The sequence below is a fragment of the Falco peregrinus genome, chromosome 4, assembly GCF_023634155.1.
Source record: "Falco peregrinus isolate bFalPer1 chromosome 4, bFalPer1.pri, whole genome shotgun sequence".
NCBI classification, from domain to species: Eukaryota; Metazoa; Chordata; class Aves; order Falconiformes; family Falconidae; genus Falco; species Falco peregrinus.
The window spans coordinates 36,167,362-36,194,492 of NC_073724.1; the positions used below are offsets into that span (position 1 = coordinate 36,167,362).

Sequence of the window (27,131 nt, forward strand, 5' to 3'; positions counted from 1 at the left end):
AAGTCTGGGCATTCATAACAAATAAAGCTGGTAACGTGAATTGTATGTGTCCATATCCACTACTTTTTTCATTGGTATTGAAGCATTTCTTAACACACACAAATGTTATAGTCCTGCGTTCCATTAGACTGATAAGATCATGAAGACAACAAAAAAGGCACAGTAGATGAAGAGGGATCAATTTAAGGCTGACTTATTATATGGATGAAATTTTTCTCATGCGGAATGGGTAAATAGTTTGTCTGCTTGTTTGTGGAGGTAGGTGCATCAGAAGAGACTCTGAACCAAGGGCAATGCAGACAATGGACGTGGCAAGCGGTGCTTTGGAGGAGCTGTCATCCTTCAGAGGAAACAAAGGAATTATGAGACTTCTTGGTATGACAAGAATATGTAAAAAATCTGAGATATTGTTCCCCATTTCCTTGAAGATTTCATTGGACAGTTGTCAGAAGCCGTCTTCTCTTTGTCTGTCATCTAAATTAAGTATGTAATTGATCTTTAAAAAAAAGAAAAGTCTGACAGGCAAATCTTTCTATTTTTTCCCTTAATGTGCCTAATCTTTTCAAGTTCAAAGCATTCCAGCGGAAATCAAACATAATTCCTATTTTTGAATCCTGCTCATTAAGCACACAATGTTTAAAACATGGGCTTGAAGTATATGGCAATAAATTTTAGCTATCAGGAGCAGCTGTAAAAATCTACTTTTTTATGGAAGATCTGGCATATAGTCTATAAAATAGAACCATGCTGTATAGATGTCATTCAACTTTGTAAAAATTATATTGGCTATGTTAATTTTTTATTAATTTACTTCAGTTGTTAAATGTAGCCTGACTACATTTAACAACTGAAGTAAAATGGAGTGAATAGTAATGAAGCAAAAAGTAAAATTCAAGCAAAAATCATATTCGTCTTACAATAAATATGACAGTTGTAGCTACAATAAAAGTAAAATATTTAAGGCTATGTAATTACAGTCTATTACTCTATAAAGGTATTTACTCTTTGTATAGTATCAAAAGTTTACTTTTTATATTACTGCCTATAAAAATAGTTATTTTTATAGCCCCAGAGGTGGAAAAGAATGAGTAGGTGGATTTAAAATGTTGATACGTTCCTTATAATTAGGAAAATAGGAAAGCAAATTTCACCTAAAATTCTCTTACACAGCTCATTACCTGCCTAACACATTTTAAGATTTAACCTGCATGAAAATTATCCCTGCACTATTTAACCTCTCTATAACGCTTAGCACAATACACTCTTTGTGAAAATTTGTACTGAACAAATTTGAGAACAAAGCTTGAGAAGTTTACCAAGCACTTAAACATGAACAGTGGCATATCAAGAGGACCACGTTCTATGTGTGTTGTGTCAGTGCTGGAGGAAGCCGCTCTCTGCCCTCTGCAGCAGGCCCTACGTTACATGCGCTGTTTTGCTGGGAAAGCACATGGTTTCCATCAGTTCCTGCCCCTAAGGAGAGGCTACAGACCTGCCCCCAGCCCCCACATCAGCTAAGATATGAGCAAATTGCTGCTGAGTACTTATAATTCATTTCAAAACAAATTAAAATCCCCTTCAGTTACTTCACATGTGAGGGCAGTAACTCCCTGCTGACAGCTGGTAATGAAGAGCAGACCCATGGTATCTTCCCAGAGTGCTCTTGCTCAGTCAGCAGGAACACATCTGTTTATAACCTCTGCTTTCATTTTAAAGGTAGCTGAAGTCTCAAGATTTCCCATTTATTTACACTCTGCATTTAAATTTTCATGACAAGTTTTGGAACTGAGGCTTCGCAGCCCTACAGATGATAAAGAAAAACTCTGCACTTTGACAAACCTTCAAGAAATATCAGATATTTAAGTTTTTATGCTACATGGCATGATAATTTACATCACATAAAGGCAGGCTGGAAAGTATTATACTTTTTCTTTCCTTCACAATAGTTTCAGTTTTTCTATGGAGAGTTCAGAACTGAAAGACAGGGAAAGATCATAATAGCTATGCTTTAAAGAAACCAAAACAATACTTTTTTGGTTCTTGGTAGATAGGTTAACTGTCAGCCATACATGTGATTTTCATAGCTTGCTCACAGCTTCACTCACTCCATATACATAATCATACATTATTTATTTATAGTTCCCCACGTCTTTCTCTGTTCCAAATGACAGATAATTCCTACTTGCTTTTGTGTCGTGTGCTTATCAACATTCTGCAGAAGAAACAATTAACCCAAGTGATTTACCAGAACAGCAACTCTTTGCTTTATTTTATCTTAGTAGAATTTAATTCAGATAGATTCATTTATCCCGTCTCTAAGTTGAACAAAAGTAAAAGAATCATGGCTTTAATCTGCTTTTACAATGAAAACTCAGGGCTCTTAGCTTTTTTTTCTGTGTTGAAATTCGGCATGGTTAAACCACAATTAAAAAGGAGATTACAAATTAGGACAACAAAGAAGTATGTTTATTGAAAGTGGCCTGCTAGATCTCCAGTGTGAAGTATAGAAAGACTGCGGAATCTAAAACTAACAAAAATGTCACGAGCCAATACGTTTGAAGCAAGTGAAATACTGTCAGAGGAAACTACAATGTCAAAGAGAGTAAGCAAGTGGAGACGCATAGTCCTTGGAGTAAGCTCACTGCATAGCTAATTTATATAGATAGGCTCATATGGATCTTCTCAAGGAGTCAAATCTATGCTCCTGAGAATCTAGCTTTGTCCTCAGCAGGACAAAGTTCAGTGAACTGCACTAATCTGTACAAGAAAATAAGCTTGGCTGGGAAATAACTTGGAAGGCTTCCTTTGTGGGAAGTACTGAGATGAAAGACTACTGTATTTTTGCAGAAGCATTTTAAATCCTTCAAAAGAATGGGCACCGCAAGAGGGTAAGAAGACAGACACTATTAACTGTCAAGTCAGTTATACAGAGGAAAAATAATGTCAAAGATCAGTACAAATATAGATAGAAGTCACCTACTAAATTTCAACAAATCATGATGACAGGGCTACTGAATTTGTTTTTAGAGATAAAGTATGTTGCAGACTTCTGTCCGACTCCTCCTCCTTAGTCCAAGGTAACAAAGACCTCCTTGCACCGTGTAATGGACAACTTTGCTGAGCACAGGCTAAGCCATACACAGGAGAGATGCAAACACGATTCAGAGTATAGCTGTTTTATGTCCCCTCGCACCCTGGAAGGACAGACACTGAAGAGTAATTCAGTTGTGTAGTATGACTTAATGCTTCTTCTGATGTTGCAAAATGCAAAGTAGATGTTTGATTTTGCTGCCTATCCCAGCTTTGGAGCAGTTCCTCTATCTGTTTGATTGCAAGATAAGAATGTGCATGTGTATGCATGCACACATGAGATCCTTTTCATCGTGGGGTGAGCTCTGCTAAAATGTGATCCAACCTGAATTACGATGTTAAAATCAGCAGCCTCCCTAGCTTCATTATCTGTCCTTTTTAGAATCAGAGACTTTTAAAATCTTTTGACGTGTATTCAGTGGTCTTTGTGCTGTGCATTTTTTCCATTTGCTTTTCAGATTTCTGAGGTACAGTAATTGCCCGTTTTGCCTCCTAAAAACTTAAATTTAGAAATTTTAATGAATACCTAAAATATTATTAAAGAGTACAGACATGCCTGTACCTGCTTCTGCTTTCCCGTTTTCTGGGTTGCACTCCAGTAAGAGTAGGATCAAGGTCTTCAAAGAACAAGAATGATGAAACTGAAAACTAATTTTTTATATCCTCTTTTTTTAATCTAATAAAAACTTTAAATCCTCTACTAGACACAAGGACTATATCAAGAGAGAAAAAAAGATAAAAAAGAAAAGAGTTTGATAGAATGTGTTTTCAAGCAATTTCACATGTTTTAATTCAGAGGCAAAACAGGGAGTTACTTAACTCAGTAGCCCCTTGTGCACTGGGCAAGTGCTTTGCACCTGGGCAGCAATATCCACTTGCTGCTTGGGAAACCAAGATACTACTGTCCTAGAACACAAAAACATAATTTCTCAGTTTGCTGGGGAAGAGAGACATGGAGCTGAACAATTGGCCTAGCTTGTCATCTGCTTAAGGAGGGAAGCACATAAAAGGGTCGAGAAAAAAATCCACCAGAACACAGCAGCTGGTGCAAGGCCATTAGGCAGCAATTTCCATTTGGCTGACAGTAGGCCAAGAAACTACAAAATGGCAGAGACTGGGAATAGCTAAAACAGGTTGTATGCTGCTGATAATTACTTTTTCCATGGCAATGTTGCCTACACTGACAATTTGACAAAAAAAAAAAATAGTGGCTTGAACAATTCAAGAAGGAATCAAGAAAGAATTATTGAAGCGATAGCTTTAGAGGTAACTAGTTGCTACAGATTAATCAACTGTATAAAAATGGCATTTTAATCAGGAAAAATCACAAGGCTTGAAGATACCTAGCAATAAGTAAACATTGCTGCTGAAGATTTAGCAGTAAGTACCTCCCAATTTATGGATTTATCAAATGCTGTCATTGCAAATGTGAAAAAAATAAGATAAAACAGTTAAGTATCAAGGGAAATCCAGATAAAATGAAAAACAATAAAACATGTAGCAAATCTGGTTAACAAAGGGGGCTAGCACCAACATTCTGCATTGATGACAAAGAAAATTTATGTAAACACGGAGAGAATGCTATCTGTATCTGTTAAAGAATTAACAACTGATAGAAAAATAATAGGTCAAAGATTAAAGAAATAATATGCTAAGTTTAAAAGCCAAAATGGTACAGAAAACAATTTAACTGTATGTAAGTGTGCAATATGAGTAATGAGAATGAATGAAAAGAAATGAGTAATGAGAATGAATGAAAAGAAATGAGTAATGAGAATGAATGAAAAGAAAAATGACTGAGGACAGTTGGAGAAGGGAATAAATGTAACTGCTGAGTGAAAGTCATTAAAACTTGACCACTCATTTATCAAGGAACAAAGGTAGTTGTGGGTACAAGGAGTCTTGTGCATACCTTTCCCACTGCACGCAATTTGACTAAGAGTCAACCACTTGATTCCATAACTATAACAGCCTAAGTGAGCTCTCTTTGAGCTTTCCCTGCTAAGCCTGTCCTTGAGCTAGGATGCCTCTCAAGGTTGCTTTTCGAGACAGAGAGACCTTTTAGCAATGGCAGAGCTTTGGATAAGCCCAGTTTGAGCTCTCCCTGAATTGCACACCAGGTGACTCTCCCCTTGAGCAGGGATGCCTATCAAGGTTTGAGATTCCTTACCTGTGATTAAGAGATCCTTTCTTGCCCAAGTCGGAGACAGCCCTTAAGTGAAACACATCCTAAATGCTGAGTTAATACTAATGAAACATTCGTATTCCATGTAGCTACTCAATATTAATTATTTCAGACTTTACATATACAGTCCTTTAGACATAAACCATTGACTGTGTCCGAGACTAAGTCTGGATCTAACCATACGTAGGCTACTCTCTGAGAAGTAGTTCAGAAAGCAAGGGGGTCCATTCTGAACCTCTTGATTCAACAGGAGGGTCTTCCTTACCCTTTTGCATCACTGGTCTCTGTGTAAATCATTCTAGCTCAATACTAACTTGATTTTCCTTTCTATTTTTTTTCCCCCATGTAGTAAGTAATAGAGTGAACAGCGCCATCAAACTTTAAGTTGCACTTCTACAACAACGTATTAAAACCACTTTTGCCAACACCTCTGACTGTGATTCTTTAAGCAATCTCAATCACTCATTCATGACAAATCAGCGTAGTCAGCAGGATCCTAAATCAGGATCCGCGACATAACGCTACAACTCTTCATGGCTATTCAGGTATTTTCTAAAGTGAACAAAATAAAACAAATGTATTCCTTTGAAGCTGTAAATGTCCTAGAACAGAAAACGAAAAACTACTAAGGAATAAACAAGAATACCACTGACCATTTTAGCAGAGTCCACAGTTACTCATGGCTACTGGACGTGAGTAGCAGAGAGAGGTGGGAAGCACAGCATGAAATGCATCTTGTGCCTACATTAAGAATTGCCAGGGCTTCTCTCCCCATAAGAGCAAGTCATGTCATGGGAGAGAGAAAAGGAGAATCTTTTATTTCATACTAGTGCCACAAACAGACTCTTAGATGCCAGAGCATCGACTTGCTTCCAGCATTTGTCTCCTGTAGATTGCCCCTCCTCCTTGATAGAGCTTTCCAGCTTCCTTGTGACTGTCTCATTATTCATAGCCAAATACAAACGTTGGAAAAGTAACAAATCTAACGCAACAGTAAACCAGCGTAGCCAGGTATAACTGTAGCTCAGAATCACACTACAGGCTTGGTTTTCTTTGCATGTAAGACTTTTTTTCTTTTTTTAAAGCTGCTGTAGCAGTTCACCTTGTTGTGAAAATTGCAACTGAAGTGCCACCGCGAAAGCTATCTGCAACCAGATGGCTTCAGTGACACTAGTTGAGTTTTCAAAGTCTTTTGGGAATACAGGGAAGAACCACGTGAATACGTGTATTAAACAGCACCCATGTTTCAGTTACTTGCACTACAGTCTTTATTGCAAGTATTGCATCACCTATTTCCTTCAGAAGTTATGTATGTGTGTTCAAGTATGTGTTCAAGGCATATACCACAGAAAATTAAGAACTAAAAAGAGAAGGAAAAATGTATTAACACTTCTTTCTTATTTGCTGTGTAGTGGCACTGTTTAGGGCACTAGAAGCAGATATTTCCAAACTGTTGATTTCTTAAAATTTTCTTCTTATTTGTAATGCGTACACATCTCTTCAAGCAAACTAGCTTAATTTTGGAACTAAACTCTAAAAGAATAGTCCATAGGGAATAATTTGTCCCTTGTCATTTCTCAGCTACAAACTTTACCAAGTACTGTCCCTAAACAAATAAGTAATATAAAGTATGTGCTTTGCTAGGTTAAAACCCCAGTGTATCACATTCACAACTGCAATTCTGAATGTGCTGGGTTTTTTCTTGTTTTACAAAATCTGCTATACATACTTTCCAGTGGGCAATGGTACAAATTAAACTATAACCAGATACCCCAAAGCTTTACTTAGTTTGAAAATGATTTACAGTAGCATAAAACCAAACAACTTACAAATCCGTGCATCCTACTGTGTTTTTAAATAACTAGCACACCTCTGTGAAATTTATTGCACACTTCACTGCTTTTTGTTCTTTGCATATAGGCACCATAGGAGCAGTTCTCAATAACCTAAGAAAATTACTAACTATCCTTTAAATTGACAAACGTAAATAGCTGGAATGAACTACAATTTATACTCACTTGATATAATACGGCACTTTGTTTGGTGAGATTGCCCTCTCCCAGGGGCCTTGGACAGAAGCTGTTGACAACAAACAAACAAATAAATAAATGTACATATACATTCATACATACAAACATACCTAGAAGAGAAACATGGAGGTCAAGTTCAAAGCAAACAGGAAAGACAACGTTAATCTCTAGAATTACAATTTTACACTCTGCCACATCTGTTTGCTCAGTTGCCCATGAAGGCAGGAAGGATTAAGCTGCTGCTCTGAAATTTTTGTCCTAATCTGAGAGAAACTGAACTCATCCAGCTGCAAAGATAAATACACCCACCCCCACCCCCCCCTCCTTGACTACTAAGCTTAGAGAACAAATACAAAGCAGAGCAAATAACCTGTCTTTCTGGCATTTTATTTTATAGGGTACCTACTAGGAATATGGTTGACTGGGTTTTCTTCAATTTCTTTCCTTGTGTGGTCAGTGCTTTCCATCCTTATAGAACAGAATTACATGTGTGTTTACATTTTGTGTTGAGTGAAGGTACACTGAGAGACCATCTAAGTATTTTCAGTACTCTTGTTGACTTGTTCTAAATGGAGAACAATTTTATTTTTCTTTCTCCGAATTACTTATTGTGTCTTATTGACTTCCAATAACAGCAAATAGTGGACAAAATGACAGTGCCATCACAAGAAATAGTGAGGAAGTACCATTACTTGGCTATCACAGTGTTAAATGTCAACATCAACTTACAATGTAATGAAAATGTTTTGTAAAAAGTTTTCATAAAAATTGTTGGCAAAACAATTGTAAATTATTTTTTTATTAGAAGCAGCTTATAAACTTATAGTTTAGGCCATAACAAACTCTTAATAAAAAAAACCTTATCTTTCTGATTATCTGTCAAAGTCAGTAGAACCAAGAATTTTCTTTTTTAATATAGTAATTAAAAAAAAAATAGATGAAAAGTGCTTGAGGGGATCCCGTTTGCTTCACCCCGTGCAACCCTTCTTTTTAGTGACCTCTGCTGTTCACAGAGGAAAATTGTTACGAAGAGAACTAGTAATTAGCTGCTTGCCCATTTGTCTCTGAGTGTTTTCTTTCCTTCTCTTGTTCAAAATAGACACTTAAAAACACCACTCCCAAGCTGCAGATATTTTAACAAAGTCAACAAATCACAATCCATACAAATAAAAATGACCAATATGCACATTGCATGTATTTTGTACTAGAGCTGTTAACCAGATTAACAAAAGTCAGTCATCAGAGTGGGATATACTGCCCCTTTCCCACCCAGGTACTGGAGTGTGGACAGCAAGAGTTGGGAGTAAAGACATGAAACTTATAAAAATGGGTGTATAGTGCAGTCTCGCTGTTTTGGTACAGTTGCATACACAGGAATTGTGAAGGAGGGCTGGAGGGAGGCTAGGGACACCACAGAGGGGAGATAAATCAGATAGCAGCAGTGAAGGAAGCTGGAAATATACTAGATGGTCTGAAAAGGAGAAGGAAAAGCAACTGGGAACAGGGTACAAGCTGGGGAGTGGGACAGTGGGTTCCATATACATTTTAGGGCTGAAAAGCCAGGGAAAGGAAGGAATATGTTTGCAAGAAATATGAATGTGATAATCCTGTTTTAGATTGCGGGTGGCCAAGGAGTTATGGAAAGCCTACCACAGCATCTCTGTAGGTCCTGCGGTTAGGTCTCCAGCCCCCTACTAACACTCTGTAGCTAACCTGTTTTGCTTTCCTATTACTTACACAGCTCTGTAGTCTTTAAAAAACAAAGGCAAAATTTCAAAGGTATGAACGATGAAAACAGTGAACTCTCAAACTGTGCAAGAAACACAGAATTCCAATTACAGCATTAGATCTTAAAAATAGCACGCGGCACTGCGATTGAAGTCTGCATCACGAGCTGCACGCACAAGAACGCAGAACCGCGTGCATTTTCAAATACAAATACTCAAATATACACATACTATGTGATCAAACGCTCCTTCTTGGGACAGGGACTGCCATTTTGTTCTGTGTTCATAGACTATGTAGCTGAAGAATTGTGAAGGGTAAGGTTGCTGTTCATTAAGCTGCTCTTTTTGGTAGCATGAGCTGCAGCTGTAAGATGTACGCAGCTTCTCTGTTTCTGTGTACTGCTATAGCCTCAGTCGATGTAAAGGTACAATTTGTTATATAATTTATAGGAATGCAAAAAGTATCTAAAATAGAATATCATGTAATGTTTTGATGTTAACTACCTTAAAGTAAGGGAACATGTTCTACTTTTAACCCTATCTTTAGGTTCATACAAAACTCTTTTAACCATGATGCTTAATTATTCTTTCTACTGGTGAGAAGGTAAACTGATGTAAGTGTAGTTTTGGTGACTGATCCAATATTCTCCATAACCCAGAAGAGGATAGGAAACTGAAACCAAGGCGTGAGACATAGATTACAATTTTATTTTACAAAGAAATCACCAAGCCTTTGACAGTCCATGTTTTTATTCAGTAATACTAACCTGTGCGTTAATAGGTGGTCCATCAAATAGGCTTAAAATTCCTACTTGGTGAAAATGGTAAAGTTTCTTAACCATGGGAATTGCTATTATCTGAGGACTAATTTGAAGAGGATCATACTAAGTTATAATTATTGAAATAAAATACCCTTCAGTATTAACTAAAAATCAACCTTCTTACATATTTCTCTCCCACAGTATCATTAATATTCCCAACAGGAACAGCACAAAGCTACAGTTCTTCCACTTTTAGGTATTGAATTAAAAATAAACCTTAAGCACAGAATAGATAGCTGCATATTTTTTGGAAGGTGTATTTTTTCTGTTGCTTCTGAACTTATCTGAGTAAGAGCTTTGCAGTCATAACTTATCTCAGATTCTTGCTTATGATAGTGTTCTTGATACATTAGAAAAGGAACAAATACTTTGCTTTCATGAGAACTAAGTGCTGTAGGAATAACAAACAATTCTGTGATGTTCTGCATAATTGGATTTAGTGTTCCTTCAAGAGATTGCTGTGAAGCTGTCTATAATACATTTTTGGTTTCCTGGATGATTCTAGCCTTGCATAAATATGAGTTGACAAAACACACAGTACTTTTTACAGCTATGCTAAGAGAATAATCATTCCATTTTTGGCAAAGCCCAGAGGCTGAGAACAGCTGTTTCTTATCTTTGGTTACCAGTACAGGTTTACTATCCATTACAAAGTTAGTGCAGGTAACAGACATATATATTTAATTGATGGTTAAGACCGTTTTAGCAGTCCATCTAAAACTCTCGCTTTTTTATATGATGCACTAGTAGCCCTGCATGCTACAGCACCTGAGAAGCAGTTTCCTGTTTGCAAAGCGTAATTCAAAAGTGTTTTATTGTTCTAGTTTGCACAGCATAAGAACCCATTACCATACACCCAGCTACTAGTAATGCTTTTGACTAATATGAAATACTACAACAAAATATGGAGCATTTTAAGAATTAATTTAAATCTCCCTATACTTTATTTGCATTGATATATATTTTAATGGTTACCTAATTTGGGAGTTTTATTCCTTTCTGTTGGTGTGCTAACATCTGTTACTTGCTTTGCTTATTCAACTTAAGTGAACGTGGCTCTCGACGGTAAGCCTAGGCCCTTATTTGTTTGTAGAATATATAATGAAACAGTAGCATGCTGGCACTCTGAACTCCAGTAATGTTTAAATACATGCAGGGATCTGAATGAAATATTAAATAGGGTGACAGTATAGTTTTATCTGTGTTGATATTACAGAAAACAATCTTATAAATATCTCACTTTAGCACTACAAACATAATGAAAAATACATGTGTGTTTACTAATAGTAAACTATTTCTCCTCCAGCTATTCAAAGAATAAATTTAGCATGTCCACATTTAAAAGTTACTCTCAGTGGTCCTTACTTACATAGTCAGCACACATTTCTAGTCCCTATATGACAGCATGAGTGTACATTTTCAGTTGTAAATACAAAGAAAATCTTCTGACTCTTGATTTGTCACTAGGGCTTGAAGTACTGGCAAACAGGTTTAGGACACTAGGAAAACACCAAGTAGCACCACCCAGTGCCCGTACACCATATACTGTTGCATATATCTTCTCTATTTTTTTCTTAGAAATTATATAAGCATTTCAGCATCATGATAACTAAAGCTGAGTTCCTTTTTTTGTTCACAATCAAGACCTGCACTACCTGCTTGGTGGCCATAGTAGCTGTAACTCAGCAAGGTGCTTAATTATGTTCACATTGTAATAATGCTAATAATTCACTGATTCAGCTTAGGAACCCTACCTGCATGGCTTACATTGTTGTACCTAGCATTATCATCATTAGTATCTTTATGCAAACATAAAGCTAGGACTTTGATTATTTATTCACATGAAGTTTGTTTTCATACCAATTATTTTCACTGCAGCAAGATATGGAGTTGGTGACTTCAGATAAAGGCAAGCAGGGAGGATGAAATGAGACAATCTGTGTCTGGAAAGACTGATTCCCTAAGAATCAGAAGATCACATCCCTGTAAGGTACCTTAACCTTTCAAAGAAGATGCATTGAGCACTATTCCAATTATTTTCAAATGAGAACATTATAAATGAGAATCTATTGCTCTCCACAGACTATAAAGAGCTTATGCTTCTCTTCCTGAGAGAATATGTTAAAGCAATGTTTCCCCTCCTTAATGAGTTCATGATATTCGCTGGCATGATGCCATCTCCAATACGTATGCCAGTGTGACAGTGGCACAATAGAAGTGTTCGCATAATCTAAGTTCTTTGAGATACTTTGCAACAAATGTCCATATACATATGTAATATATTATCCCCCCCAGATTTATAGATAATTTCTAAATTACATTTATTATTATACTAGGTGAGACTGAAGAACAATCAGATTACATTGTGTAACACTGAAGTCTAAGGTTGCACTGTGTTGTTGAGAAACTGATGTCAGAATGCATTGGCTACACAGTTTAGAAGCTACAAGGCAGAAACATCAATCAAAACCTGTCTTTCATAAGAACTACACTGCATGCGGTTTGTTCCGCTCCAAGCCATAGCTCACAATGCTGCACACATGGATGGATGTGCAGTCGTTTCTGAGATAGAGATCTCATCAGCTTGGATTCTGCTGTTCTTAAACCCAAGCAAACACTACTCTGCAGTGCTAGCAGCCCCATCTGTTGCTGTAGTGCACATGCAGACATTTACCAAATATACCATTTCCAGAACACTTCTAACCAATTTGAAGAAGGGATTATTAGTCATTTAAAAAGTTCAGCATGTGATCAAGGCCGATTACAACAGTCAGTTCACAAAAGTAATAAGAGAGACCTTTTCATCCTGTGTGTCTGGCTGTAAAGATTCCAGCCAATCTACAATTTCTCACCTGCAGCCTATGGTCAACATAATATGAAACAACCTAAATAATGCACACCTTTAGTCATGAACAGTGTTTCCAGAAGTTTCCAAATGCCACTTGTAACACAAAATATAAAACCCATCTAATGTTTATTTTCTTAAATGTCATGCCACTACTGTAGAATGGCAAAAATACAAGCATCTACTTGTTTAATAAAGAAATACAACAAAGTGATATAGTCTGTATTGATCCACATATCCCAAGTTACAGGTACATCACATTACTAACTTCTACTGCACTCTTATGCTCTTAAAAATGAAATCTCTAAAACTGGCTCATCAAATGAGGTCAGAAAATGACCTAATCAAATTGGTGGTGATTTTTATGCCAATGGAATGAGATAAATAGAAAAATTAATCTTTGGTAAATATTCCATGTCTCACATAGCAAAACATAACAGAAGCATTCTTTTATATATACACACACATATATAATATGCCTATTGTACCACAGTCCTGGAGTTTGAGGACAAAAGAATTTTCTAAACTGAACACAACGAACCTCTTATGGCAATATGGGCACATGGTTAAGTGCATCAGAGTTAAACGTGGCAGTGTAAAAATGAAGTAGGTTTTATTTAGGCTTCATAGATTCAATGTTACTCAAAAAGATTGCAAAATACTTGGGGGGAAGATTTTGTCTTAGCAACGTACAAATTCAGACAGTGGACAATTGTATAATACACAACAACTCATCTTTTCAGTCTTATATTTAAGAGTAAAAAATAATAGTTGATTACTTGCAAATTATTTAGCATTGCAAAATATAAGATTGTCTATCAACCAAGGATAAAACACAGAAATTAATCAGGCTGTTTAAAAAAAAAAAAAACCCAACCAAAAACACCCCCAGCAACTTTCCTGACTACTCCCCCAAAGAAACCTCTGCTTTAAAATAAATACTACACATAATTTTAAGTTTGTGACAAATGAAAACCAAGAACACAAGCCAAAAACATTTAGAATAAATTATTTTTAAGTACCATTATGAGGGATATTTTATCGGAAACCTTTTTACACAAACCCAAGGTATATTAATTATAAGGAAAAAATTGCTTGCTTCCAGGTAAAGAGAGAGGGAGAACAGCCTCATTTGAAAACTAAGTTTATAATTTTGCTCAGAAATTTGTATTCCAGTGTATTATAGTGGAAAGGGTCACTTAGCACAAAAGTGCAGGAAAGAGGGAAACATACGTATAAAGCTAGAATTCCATAACTCCTATTTCATTGTGAATCAAACATTGTTTTACAGAGAGATAATGTGAGGAAACAACATAATGGAAAAATTTAAACCCACAAAAGAAGGACTAGTGATTGTATGACCTGATGACATACTTTCAATGTAAAACTAATTCCACTAATTTATTCCAAAAACAAGAATAAAGAGATTCTCTCAAAATATGCCAATGTTTTATCTCTCTTAAAAACCTTTAGCAGTCAGGCAAAGGCTAGCACTACCAAAAGTTGTAGCTAAATCACAATATTCTGAAGACATATGGACTGAAGACATTTCCCCCTGTTGCAGTACAAACAAACTAGCAGGCTGCAACAAGGCTTTACCGTTGGTCAGTCTACTGTCCATGCTGCACCTCCTTCCTCCAGAGGCCAGACCACACTGCTGTTCCACCACCTAACCCCCTCTCCCACAATCCTCAGGGCTATTTAACCACTTAGCAGGAACCAGCTACAGCTGCACATCATCCATGTCAATCAACCCGCTGCCTCTGAGGCAAGGCCACAGCTGCATGTTATCAATGCTAATCAACCCACTGCCTTCATTCCTCTACATCCCCTAACTTTAAATGTGATTCACCCACCACACAAATCAAGGTTGAATTGGTGTCCAGTGCTGCTACAAATTCACCATGATAATAATGATGGCAAGACCTGTGAACTTTTCTTTGGTGATTCTTTCATAGTTTTCTTTTTTCCTTTCTCAGGAGCACATGCAGTCATCTTGCATTTATACAAAAGTAGAAAAAATAAGTTTTCTAGCAATCAAGCTTCTCTAGCTAATATGACCATATTTAAATGCAATAATAAAACCCCTTTGTTTCCAGTGAGTTCAAAGAGTTAGGCTGATTCTTTTGTGACCACCTATCCTCTACCTTAATCTTACTAACTGGTAATATTTTCTATTCAAAATATTCAGTGTGATATCTAAAAATATTAAAGCATATATCCAAAATACATGGATGAATGAACATGGTCTTCAACGTCTGCACATCAAAAGTGACATCTGGAAGACAATATAATATAATGTGTGCAGTGACAAATATGAGAGAAAGTTATAGCAGTTAGCACTGGAAAATAATCTATCAGGTGGATGGGTAAAGAGTCCTAGAGCCCTGTCATTTTTAAAGTTAGAAGTCTTAATTAGCAGAACTTGCCCTTTTAAAGATGTCTGCCTGTGCAAGAAAGAGCTTCCCTAATCTTTGCATTGCATAATAATCTAAGCACTCACCCAGAACATGGGAGATGTGAGTACTTGACTTCTCTCCCAGTTTGCAGGAATTCAGACCCACATCTCCAATTTCTCAAGAGAGTGGCCTAAATAACTGTAAGAAAATGAAGGCACAGAAAGAAGTAGAAAAAAACCACAGAGCTGAACCTGAACAGCTCTTAGCTTATCCTGAGAAGGAGAGAGCTTGTTGGATAGCCCACTCTTGTGATCATATTTTTTATTTTTAAGCAACAGTTGTCTGACATAAAATGCAGCAGCTGCACTCTGATTGCTAGCTTGCAAAGCAAATTGTTGGCTCCAGTATTTGTAACCTTTCTGTTTCTAAATGAAAGTTGCTATGGCTGCCTCGTTTCGTGTTGAGGTCCCTGCTGTTCCTGCTTGGAAGTCCAAACTCTGAAGGCATAGTTAGGTATCTCCAGTTAAATTACGGTCCTAGCACACATTTAGGTATGCAGATTTAAGAGTCTGGTACTGATGTGTCCAGATAGCAGAAGCTTGTAGTCTGGGAAATACAAATCACAAGATGTTAACTAGATGTAAATCAACCTTTTAGACTTGCAAACCTAAATGTTCTTTCTGTTCCTCGTGTTTCCAGGTTCTTCACCTTGAGGAAAGTCCATGTTTCTCTGAGTTTGGGAATCAGAAGCAGCACCTGGGGTCTTCCAGTCACACTTGTAAGTAATTGCCAGTTATATCTGAGCACTATTTCATGTAGTCACTTCATTGACATGCTATACATACTAACACATGGCTCATACTGGAGCTGGACAGTAAATTACAAGGTTTGCTTATGCTTTTAAAAGATGCAATACCTTCCATTTTTCAGCAATCACAAGTAATGCATGTGAATGAACCATCACATTAAAAATAGGATTGATAGGAGGCTGGCAAATGATATTCATAACAATCTGACATAAATCCTACCTCTCATTTGATGTGTCTTAAAAAAAAAAAAAGTTATAACTTAAGATAAATATCGGTGGGTCCTCCAAAAGAGACAATGAATCCCATCCTTTGTAAGACTCAGCATGAGAGAGAGAGAATGAAAGGCGAAGTCAGAAAAGTAACATTATTCTAGAGGAGTCACTGGCAACTCTGGAACTGGCATTATGTTTGAAATTTGCAGGTACTCTTTTTCACACTTAGTTACTGCATATAGTTTCCAAATTAAGCACCATCATCCATGAAAGGATCACGGGTTTGTTTTTAATTACTTTGCTAAATTCATAACAGTTTCTTTTTAATAAAGAGACTTTTTTTTTCTATTTTTTTACACCCTGATTTAGATCATTCTAATTAAACAGCAAAACCTTCAAAACTAACAAACTCACTCCAGTGATTCATGATATAATGTCTTGCACATGTAATACATTTATCAGCTATATCTTAACAACTATTGCTGTGAATGCTGGGAGCCTCTGTCCTTGGCAAGGAATAAACTGAGGAGGAGCTGGAACTCTTCAGAGACTGTCAAAGTGAGATTAGTTTGGGGAAGCGTGAAGGACTGATCAGGAGATCAAGGGTGAGAGAGGTGACAGCACCCAGCAAAAAAATGTAGGAGGCTTGGAGAGAGGCAAGTTCACGTGCTAGCAGAAAAATAAGGGCCAGTTTTGCTGAAAGTCCTTTATAATTGAGGGAAGACCAAAGCCTTGCTATAGAGACACAAGTGCATACTAGTTCCTTTGTCATTACTTTTTAAACTTTCAACCAGGAGATGTCTGAATTGTCCTATGCCACAGTATAGCTAAACACTGTCACCTGGTCATTCAGAAGAACGAGTGGAAAGAGAAGGTTGAACTGCATGAAAGGACAATGGAGAAAAATGGTCCCTAATTTGAAAACGCTACAGAGGAGGAGACTTTTTTTTTTATTATTATAATTTGCACTCCTTATCTCTCTAGCTCCCTTCCCATCTGTCTCAGAAACAGCTGTAAGAATAGCTCTTACAACAGACTTCAAGTGCTTAGAAACAGGGACTGCCACTTGATTCTTTGCCTGCACAGGGCATGACAAGTATGAGGTCCCTGCATCACTCCACCGTGGCTTTTGTGCTAGCTTTTTAAAGCCCTATGCAGCTTCAATTCCAACCAAGCAGAAACAGAGGATGCTGTGATTTCTGTATATAAATGACCACAAACACATTAAAAAAAAAAAATACTGCAGATTAGCAGCTCATGTTTATTTCTTCCAGATAGGACAGAAGTGCAATTCAGTGACAGATTTAATGTGAACTTGACTACTGTACCCACATTTTTTTCAGAAGTACTTAAAGGTAGATCACCTCTAAAAGGACAAATTTTCATATCGGTATATAAACAGTTTGGAGCTAAAGACCATCACTCACTCCTTAAGGTGAGCAAGCATGTATGGTAGAGGGAAAGTTGATACTGAGTTTGAGAGGATGAACTGATTGTTACTGGCATATACATTAGGCACAAAATAGCCAGTAAATTGCTTATTTTCTTTACTTATTAAAGTTTGCATTGATATGTGTATCTCAGCTCCTTAGATAAAAATGGTCTGTGAACTGGCCTTGTAAAATAAAGCCAGAGAGCAGAATTAACATGATTGACCTTTTCACTGTTGTTGCCACAGCTAGACTGATCCAGCTTGGACTCTGCCATGTACTGAAAGATTGTTCACAAACCATTTGACCTGCCCAATTCTGTTTGACAATGCTTATGTTTGAATTGCTCATCCCCCAAAGTACAGATACAGAAACAAGACTAGTGCTAGATGACAAAGACTTTGGCACTCTCTTCTACAGCACTACCTCTCCAACAGATGTGCTTCCATCATTGCAGCAGATGTGGTACATGAAAAACCTGTATAAGCATGATGTTTTCTTCAGGTGAAGTAATAGTACATGATACTGAGAAACTTGATGCTTTTGGAATTTGATACTTATGAAAAATGGGACTGATAGATGCACTGGCATTTTTTAGTGACTGAACACTTATGCTTGGGAAGGATTCTGTAGATATTTTCAGTGCTTCAAACACCTAACTTCTGCATGCGCATATAAGAATATGTATTTGCACACATGCCCGAGAAAGAGAGAACAAATATACGTGTGCATTTTTTTCTCAGTGATTTGGCTGTTTCCAAAGTCATACATTTTCACCTGGCTCTTTTTCCTAAAGCAATTCTCAAGTGCTGAGAGGTGTCCAGAATGATTTTGATTCTTTGCTGGCCCCGGTTAGTCCACAGAATAACGTGTTGTCTCGGTGTCTCACTGATGGTGGGTGGGATAAAAGAGATGACTATCATGACTCTGAGCAGCTTTTAGATTGATCTAGTTTATCAGTAATAAGACAGAAAGGGTCTGGGACCTAACTGTCCCCCAGGTTGCTTGGCTGCACTCAGCACCAGCAACGGTGTGCTCCTCAGTGTAGTAACGTTCGGGTCACTCTAGTCTCTTCCAGACTGCAATACAGGCTTGCTTAATTTACCCTTCACATTTATTCTTTCACCAGCAATACACTGTGTGTCAGAAGACAAACAGGCTTTCATATTGAAGATACGGATGCAGAAAGACTTTCACAGTGGCTTGGTTTTGTTATCTGTTCTTTTGCTAACAGTCATTGACAGCTAATTTATACCAAGTCTGTGTGTGGAAACGATACTTTAATAGTACCCGCTATAACTGTGAGATCTTCATATTGCATTCATGTCATATACCCATAACAACTCTTGCACATTCAATCTTGAAGAGTCTGATTTGCAGTTATATATATTAAGCTGACAAATTACTCCCAATGATTAAGAGTTAATTAAAATGATTTTGAAAAAGTAGTAGAAATTATAAGAATAAGGCTTATTTCTTCACAGGAAAATAATTTCATAAAATAAGATGCAGGGTTGAATCATTGTGAGCCTACATTATGCTTATATGGCACAATATTGACCCTGGTTTTGAATTTGCAGTTCACCGCACTGAAAATTTCCAATTTCTCATTGAGATTTTCAGTGGAAACACGGTCAACCAATTAAAATTACAATGCAGTATCAGCTGAAGAAAAGTTTGTTCTCTACCCCACTGTGAACATTGCTGTGCAGTAACATCTATTTGTGATGTCTGGATAGCTTGTCCCTCTGCATGCAGGAGACCATTATCCTGTGACTGTGTTCTGTTCTGCTGATATAATATCTTAAATAAAGTTTTACTGTTTACTTTCCTTAATTGAAGTACAATAGAAAAGGCATGGCCTTTAGAGAAGCTTCACTTTAGTCATTGACTTGGAGCTTTGAAGGTATTTCAAGTTGTCTTTCAGTGTACTTCAAAACATCCTTGATAAAAGAGTGTGTGTATGGAGGTGGAGTGGGATTACTAGCAATTATATTTTATGCAGAATTGTAATAAGTTTACTTAACTGCCATCCTTCTGCCCACTTTCCCAGTATGTTTTGATCCTCTCATTGCTCTGCTTAGTGATAAAATCCTGCAAAATATTTTTCTTGCAGGTCTGATTTTGCCCCTTTTTAGAGCTGAATATTTCTTTGAACAGATAAGCCAAATTTAATATTTTTTCATCCTTTCTGTATTTCAATAATCGGAAACTCTTACAATTTTTAACATAATTTTAATTTGCTAGTCCTAAAAGGGACTATTCAGACAATGAAGACCAGCCTTGCATTGACAGGACAAACAGACTTGGTACTAGCAGATATTTTCATTTTACTCCGACCTATATAAACTTATTTAATAACAGACTTCCACTCCCAGTAATGAAAAAAATGAATAACTTTATAATACAGTCTAAAATAGAAATTCATCATAATGATAACCGGCATATGGCTACAAACTGTGTATGCCAGCTGAGCCAGAAAAATGGGAAATTACTTACTGGTAAGAAAATGCTGGGAAGTTGGGCCAAAATCCCTGTGAGCTTCATGCAGTTGCCTGATGCGCTCATCAATGGCCACCTGTTAAGAGAGAAGAAAAAAAATTACTCTCTTCTAAACAAGTAGCAATTATAGTCATACTTTTTTCATTAGAGAATATCCTGTTTAAAATTAAGCAGGGTCCTGGAAAAATCATTATTCCTCAGGGCTGAATTAAGTTTTTATGTGTTTTACCCAAAAGAAAGTATGTCAAAAGAGGTTTGGGTTTTGGTGTTTAGTGTTTTTTTCCAAGCTCCCCCCCCCCCCACCCCCCCCCCCAACTGGTGCTAGAACAAGTTGAAAATGAAAAGGCTGAGAAAAAAAGGTATAGCAAATTGGCCTGACTTTATGTACCTGATGAGAATATGACTGTTGCTTGCCAATATTTGTCAGAAAAGTTCTTTTATGTTAATACTTTTACAGAACTACCTCAAAAGTACTTTTTGAGAGTATACTATTATAAATCAGCATGTGAAAAGTAATCTATTTTAATGTGGACATAACCATATTTTAGCTGAGCGCTGAAATGAGAGTAACCAAAGAGCATCTGATACAAACATTTCTCTGTTCTTTTAAATAGTCAAATCCTAGTCTCTTGATCCTCTCCTTGGAAGAGTCTTTTGAAGAACATGTTGTTCCTAATGTCTTATTGGGTTGCTTTACTGAATGAAAACACAGATGCTGGTTGTAAGATTGGTTTTATCTTTACCCTTGAAAATCCCATTAGAGTTAAGTATCAAGCAAGCAGTCAAGGGGGAGTGGTTGCTGTAAGATTCCATAGTGTATGAATGACATCTACCAGCAGCTTTATAGCCTACACGCTACAAGGATACGATAATTAAATTAGGCCTAAGAATAGGATCAGGTAAAGCAAGGAAAAAAATGTTTGAAAGTAATTATAGAATATTTTAGAAATGTGTTAATTAAAATAATGGATAGAAAACACATTCACTTAAATATTGCCTGTAAGAAAAAGTGTTGTATCAACACTGGCAAAGCAGAAGGTAAAAATGATTGGTCTGTTTTTACTGTGCTAATTGTGGCATACATAACAGGGAAACAAATAGGTTGCACAAGTAAAAAAGCAATCCACCTTTTAAAACTTTCAGGGATTTTGCTGGTTGGTGGTAGGAAGGAGCAATTGTATAATAACTGGGCATGATTCAATTAGAAGGGAAAAATGATGACAGAATTTACTAGCTCTTTGAAATAACTGTGTGTGTGCGCCAAATAACCTCTAGCCCCCAAAATCTTGTTTCTCTAAACACAACAGAAATTTAACATCAGGACATGATTTCTTTGCTTACAGTTTCAAAACTGACACTATGACCAAGAAGCCCCCTTTCCTTAAGCCATTTTTCAGATGCTTTTCCTGCAGCTTCCTCTGTTTCTATGCCTTCTTTTCTTTTCTGGCTTCCTATACAGACACTATCAATGTGATTTTTTTTGTTAGTGCCCATTAACCAGCACCTCCCCACACACACAGCTCATCTGCTAGCATATCACCACATAGGTCCAGTTCTTATTTCTACTGTTTTCTTGAATACAGAATTGCTCACACGACAACATTTATACTGGTGGGTTTAAGGGAGGCACGTGCTGGCTCCATCCTGTGACCTGTGCTTATTCTGTTTAATCTTGCCGATTGCTCAGCTAGACAAAACTAAGCCTAGGAAGAGGTTGAACTCTGGATAACTTCTGAAACTGTGGGTAGAAGGCGGCTGGGTAAAGGACAATTTAAAGCTAAAGTGAATTGCATAGACAGATGTTCCGTAAAGCAATGCTTCCTACTGGGGACTGGCTTTGGGCTTGAGTTCACACCTAATTCACAGCATAGATATAAGCTAGGGAAGTCTGTAAGTGCATAGAAAACAATGATAGGGCTGCTTCTGGTCATCAATATAATTACCTTAAGTATAGAAGAATAAACTAATGTGATATTATATTTAATCAAGAAATGGCCTTGCAATGAAGACTAGGAAGATAGTCTTAAAGTTACATAAACTAAACAAAAATACTGGAAAAAAATGTTAACAAATTATATATACACTCTTTGAAATCCTCTTCAAATGAAAGTCACAACATATGTATGTTGTCATTTGATCATTACTGGTCAGTAAAGAAACATAAGGCTCCTCCTTTATACTAGTACTTAATTTTCAGTAAGTCAGCTAGGACTGAAAAAGTACTTTTTGGCATGCAGAATATCTAAAGACAATGAAAGCTCTACAAATACACAGCAGGGAGTAATGTTTAATATAGGAAAATGATAACAGCCAGCTTGTGGTCAGAATAGAGTATGGGAACTCTAGTAGGTATGACTACTGCCAACTCACAGCCCATACAGCTTCTTTAAGTGTGCTAAAGCTGAGAACTTCAATCACTTAAAAATATTCAGGTGAGCTTTGAGCCACACAAATTTATTAAACAGATTTTTATCCAGCAAAATAAAATGTCTTACACACTTTAGGGTAAACTTTCAAACTGAACAGCCTTGGATGTGAGCCAGGAAATACCTCTGCTAGAGTTAGATTTTGTCAGAGATGAATAAAACATTGGGAAATCTTGAGTATTCTCTAGGAAATATCACCTAGGAACACAAAAAGTTATTCCATTTGGCTGTCAGGAAATACAATTTATTGATGTACTGGCATATTACCTTTTAGGTGCCAAAAGATGAACTCACTGTTGATGGTAGAGCAAGGAAGATTATTGCAGTCAGTCTCTACAAATTTTACTAAGATGTAAGTGATAAGATCACAGAATTTGAACCCACAATAACTGGGGTTATTCTAAACAATAATAAAAAAAACCAAACATCTACCTGACCAAACAATGATTACTTAAAATTACAGAAGAATGTGTCTCTGATCCAATAAAATCAGAGTCAGATTTGGCTTTGTGGCTTACACCCTATCTACCTGGAGAAGGAGAATCATATCCACCTTCATAATTGATTTGTAATCCTTGAAAAAAATTCTCACTGGCACGTAAATATTTTGTGTATTCATTTTCAAAAATAAGCCACAGGTAATTCCCAAATTTTTAATTTTGTCTAGTTTTCTTTCAAGTTGAGGTAGGTTGCTCCAATGTAAGCACAAACAGTATCGTATGCATTTTTGTGTGCTATGCTCTGAACCAAGTGCAGTTTTCCTTAGAACAAAATGATGGAGCTGTGTGTGAAAATTTTCAATCCGATTCAAGTGTTCATTTTCCTTGCCTTAAATGGAAGAAAAAGCATACATGCTATTAATGAAGTTCTGCAAACGGCCCACACCACACCACCATGTCTCAGTAGCCAAAGGAAAAAAAGTCTTCTGACTTCAGTAGTCTCTTCCTACTAGTATGAGCTTAGTCAGACTAGTATGCAAAAAGTAATCATTCAAAAAAGTACTACTACCAGTACATGACATCCAAGATGGGACTACGGATTGGATTTGGGTATCTTTTAGGTAAAAGTCTCTACAGTATTTCTTCACAAGTAAAGTTACTAAAATATCAACAGGTGGCTTTCTAACAAGTCAGCTATTGCTTTATCTGAATCAAGATATGAGAATTTGGTTTTAACAGACCATAATCTTTTTGTATCTGATTTTAATTTAAAACAAGCATCACGATTTTCTGTAATCAGGATACTTGAGCTATTGCTTTTCTTCACTGAAGATACATGCATTTCCATTATTTATTTAATCCACTGCTGTACATAACATTTATCTTCTTTCTGTCATAACAAGTGAAAGAGCCACAGTAGTGTGATAAACATTATACTTGAAGGTGAAGATGGTAATATTAAAAATATTATATTGTTTTAAAGTGATATTGACATGGAACAAACACTTCTACTAAACAAACGAACAACTAAAAAAAAGTTATTTAAAGTTCCTCTCCTTTAAAGACTTTGAAAACATTTGATGAAACAAGTTCTGTTTACCATCATTTGGATGTAGCATATCAACCGAATACATAATCAGGTTCAGCTAAGCAAATTATGACAATAACAAAAGCAAAGCTATGTCATGTAGTTAGGAATAGTTTGAAGGGTTCAACCCTGAAAACACTTGTTATAACAGCTCCACTGAAATCAGGATAAGGGTTTGAAAGATTTGACTTGGGTCAACTACTACATTATCTTTTTTATTATTATTATTTTGCTGGGTTTTAACTGAGAACATTTTTATAACATGATCCTGTGTAGCAAGAAAACATCAGGCAAGCAAGGAATGTCACAGGTGACTATGTGAATGCCACCACCCTTGTTACCATTGAGGCAACTCATAAAGGGACTTTTGGGGGTTCTAAACTCACTCAAGAATCACACCTGAATTAGAAGTTAATTACCTTCTCTATCACTGTCCTTTGTCTGGACACACCCTTTTGTAAAAATGAAGAACAAAGCATACCCAATATGTTATTATTTTTGTATCTCCCTTCTTGATATATTCAAATTGTGCCTCTTGCAGTGATTCATCTGATATGCAACTGTGTTTGGCTTTCCTGGCCAATGTGAATGATAAATGTGCAAATGCACACCACATACAGCACCCCACAAAAACACTCACCCCAAAACCCAAAACAATTCTACATATGACAACAGTGACAACATTACCTGACAAGGCAATGGAGTTGAAAGCACGAAACTAGCAAATGAGCAGTCTATATGACTGCGTATCACTTATCTTTGCAAGTTTCATCTCTTGGGGCTCATCCTGGTTTATTTCTAGGTGGACCTCTTAATTAATGCTTTTTTCTTTCTGTGTTTGCCCTGCACAATTTGTATATATGTCCGCCATTTCTAAGTTGACTTTTATTCTTTCTAGGAAAAAAAAAAAAAGACCTTTTTGTCTTTGATGCTCATAAAAACAAACAGCAGTTACTGCTACCCCTATTTCTAAGCCAAATCATGCTGTCATTGACAAGACTTAATAGTGTCATGTGCTACCTTGATAGGGGTTTATTAATACTATAATGGAAAAAATATTTCAATTCTCCCTTTTCCTGATTCACCATTTCTAGGTCTACTGACATGCTAGCCAGGTGTTAGAATCCCAACATAAAGTGAAGAGAAAAACATTTTCTTATTTTTCCTAAATGGAAAATGAAACTTTTCCTCACCATATTTCTCTGGATGTTCTTGCTTCTGAATAAAGTATACAAAATATAGGCAAATATTAGAACATCTCTCGATCCACACAGAGCACAACTTCAAATAGGGAAGGAGGAATAGGTTTTGTTAAATTCTATTTTGCCAAATCACTTTCTATGTTAAGATCATTGACAGAAGAGTGAGGAGGTCAGGTAGATATCACTTATCCCACTCAGTGAACTTACACATTTACATACGAGCTTAACTTCTGTGAATTACTATTCATTTGAAATAACAGCAACAGCATAAACGCTTCTGAGGTCAGATTAATATCCTTTTTTGTAAGGGCATCTAATGGCACATGCAGCAAAATATATAGACACTTATTACATGATTATACTGCCCCAAATACAGGCAAATTGTATGAAGGTGTGCGAGTAGCAGTTTTCACCACTTATTAACATGAGACAATAGAAGTATGATCACCAGTTTAAAAAAAAAAGAGCAAAATCTAGGAGTTAATACAGTTGTTGAATGGCTGAATATGCCTGGGATTCTGAGGGGAAATAGCAAGTAAAAAAGGAGAAGAAGAGTCTCATTTAAACCACTATATTTAGTGCAGAAGCAAAAATAACAATCTCCTTTTTCAAAATTTGCTTCACCAAAGGGTGTTCTCATGAACAGAGGGCAACTTTCTCTATTAATAAGCATGCATACACACAATACTTATTAAAATAACACTCCTTTTATTCCCCAACCATATTCATAGCATTTCCACAGCTTCCTGACCTTGACTCCAATCACATCCAATTTAACTGCATATCAAAGGAAACTGGCTTCTACAAGGCCCTCTTTAATGTTACCTAGCAATTCTCCTCCCAAGAGCTGAAAAAGCTTCTTTCTTTTCTCTCACTGACACAGAGCTGCCAAAGCAGTACGAGGCTGTTCTTCACAAATCAATAAACAGGAAGCTCTGATCCACTGTACTTCTAATAGCTACTGAATTTAGCCAGTCACTATTCCTTGTATATTAGGAGATAAGAATGGATTTAAATAAGCACACTTTGTGCTGTTAATGAGGAACAGCTGGGGAAAAGGCAATTGATAGTCAGTGTTCTCAGCTGCTGAACTTCAGGTTTAACTCTTGATTTGAATGGAAAGCACAGCAAAGAACAATTAGTTTCCTGGTGAAAAATTCTGTAATCTGAAATATTTCAAGAGTGTAAAAATTAACATGATGTGTGCTTATTTTCCTTGTGAAAGAAAAAAATAGATAAATGTAATGTTATTCGCATGCATTTGCAGCTGTTACAGACTACATTCAAATTCCAAGATTTCTCGATCATGGTAGAACTGTATACTTCAGCAAATTGAAACCTGAGCATCCTCGTGCAATTCTCATTTCAGCAGACAAAAAGAAATCTTAAAATCTAGTAGGATACTGGAAGTGTTCAAGGCCAGGTTGGGTAGGACTTTGAGCAACCTAGCCTAGTGGAAGGTGTCTCTGCCCATGGCAGGGGGGGTTGCAACTAATTAAGGTCCTTTCCAACCCAAACCATTTGATGATTCTATGATTGTACCATGACTGATTTTTTCAATCTTCAGGTGAAAGAAGACAGTAACATTTAATAAAAATTCAGGAAACATCTTAAAATTCTGGCGTAGAGCCTTAGAAAACAGTAAATAAAAGAACAATCTCCTTGACTTAATATGTCTATTGTGAATAACCACCCATTGCTTCTTAGGCTTCTGTTTTATAATCCTAAATTAGTGAACTTCAGGGTTTGTGTATCTCTGTGCCTAAGGAAAGAAAGTTAGGTCTTATGGTTTAAATAACAAGAACATTCAAATTTAAAGGGTTTGAAACAGTTGTAAAACCTGTGAAATCTTAAGAACAAACATCTTTAAGAAACAGTTGTTTTAGAAAAACTTACTTGCTTTGTTTTGGATAAAAGATATTCTGT

The 27,131-nt window shown here is 36.6% G+C and overlaps 1 protein-coding gene across 14 annotated transcripts in view; it reads right to left on the minus strand.

Annotated features, from left to right (window-relative positions):
- The window catches only part of DMD (dystrophin), a 1,160,159-nt gene that overhangs the window by 107,393 nt on the left and 1,025,635 nt on the right, over positions 1-27,131 (minus strand). For all 14 annotated transcript variants that reach the window (XM_055801176.1, XM_055801179.1, XM_055801178.1 and 11 more), the window contains 2 exons: positions 20,048-20,126; positions 7,294-7,354 (listed from right to left, as the gene is read on the minus strand). In XM_055801176.1, coding sequence (XP_055657151.1) covers positions 7,294-7,354; positions 20,048-20,126 — 140 coding nt within the window. The remainder of the gene's footprint in view (positions 1-7,293; positions 7,355-20,047; positions 20,127-27,131) is intronic.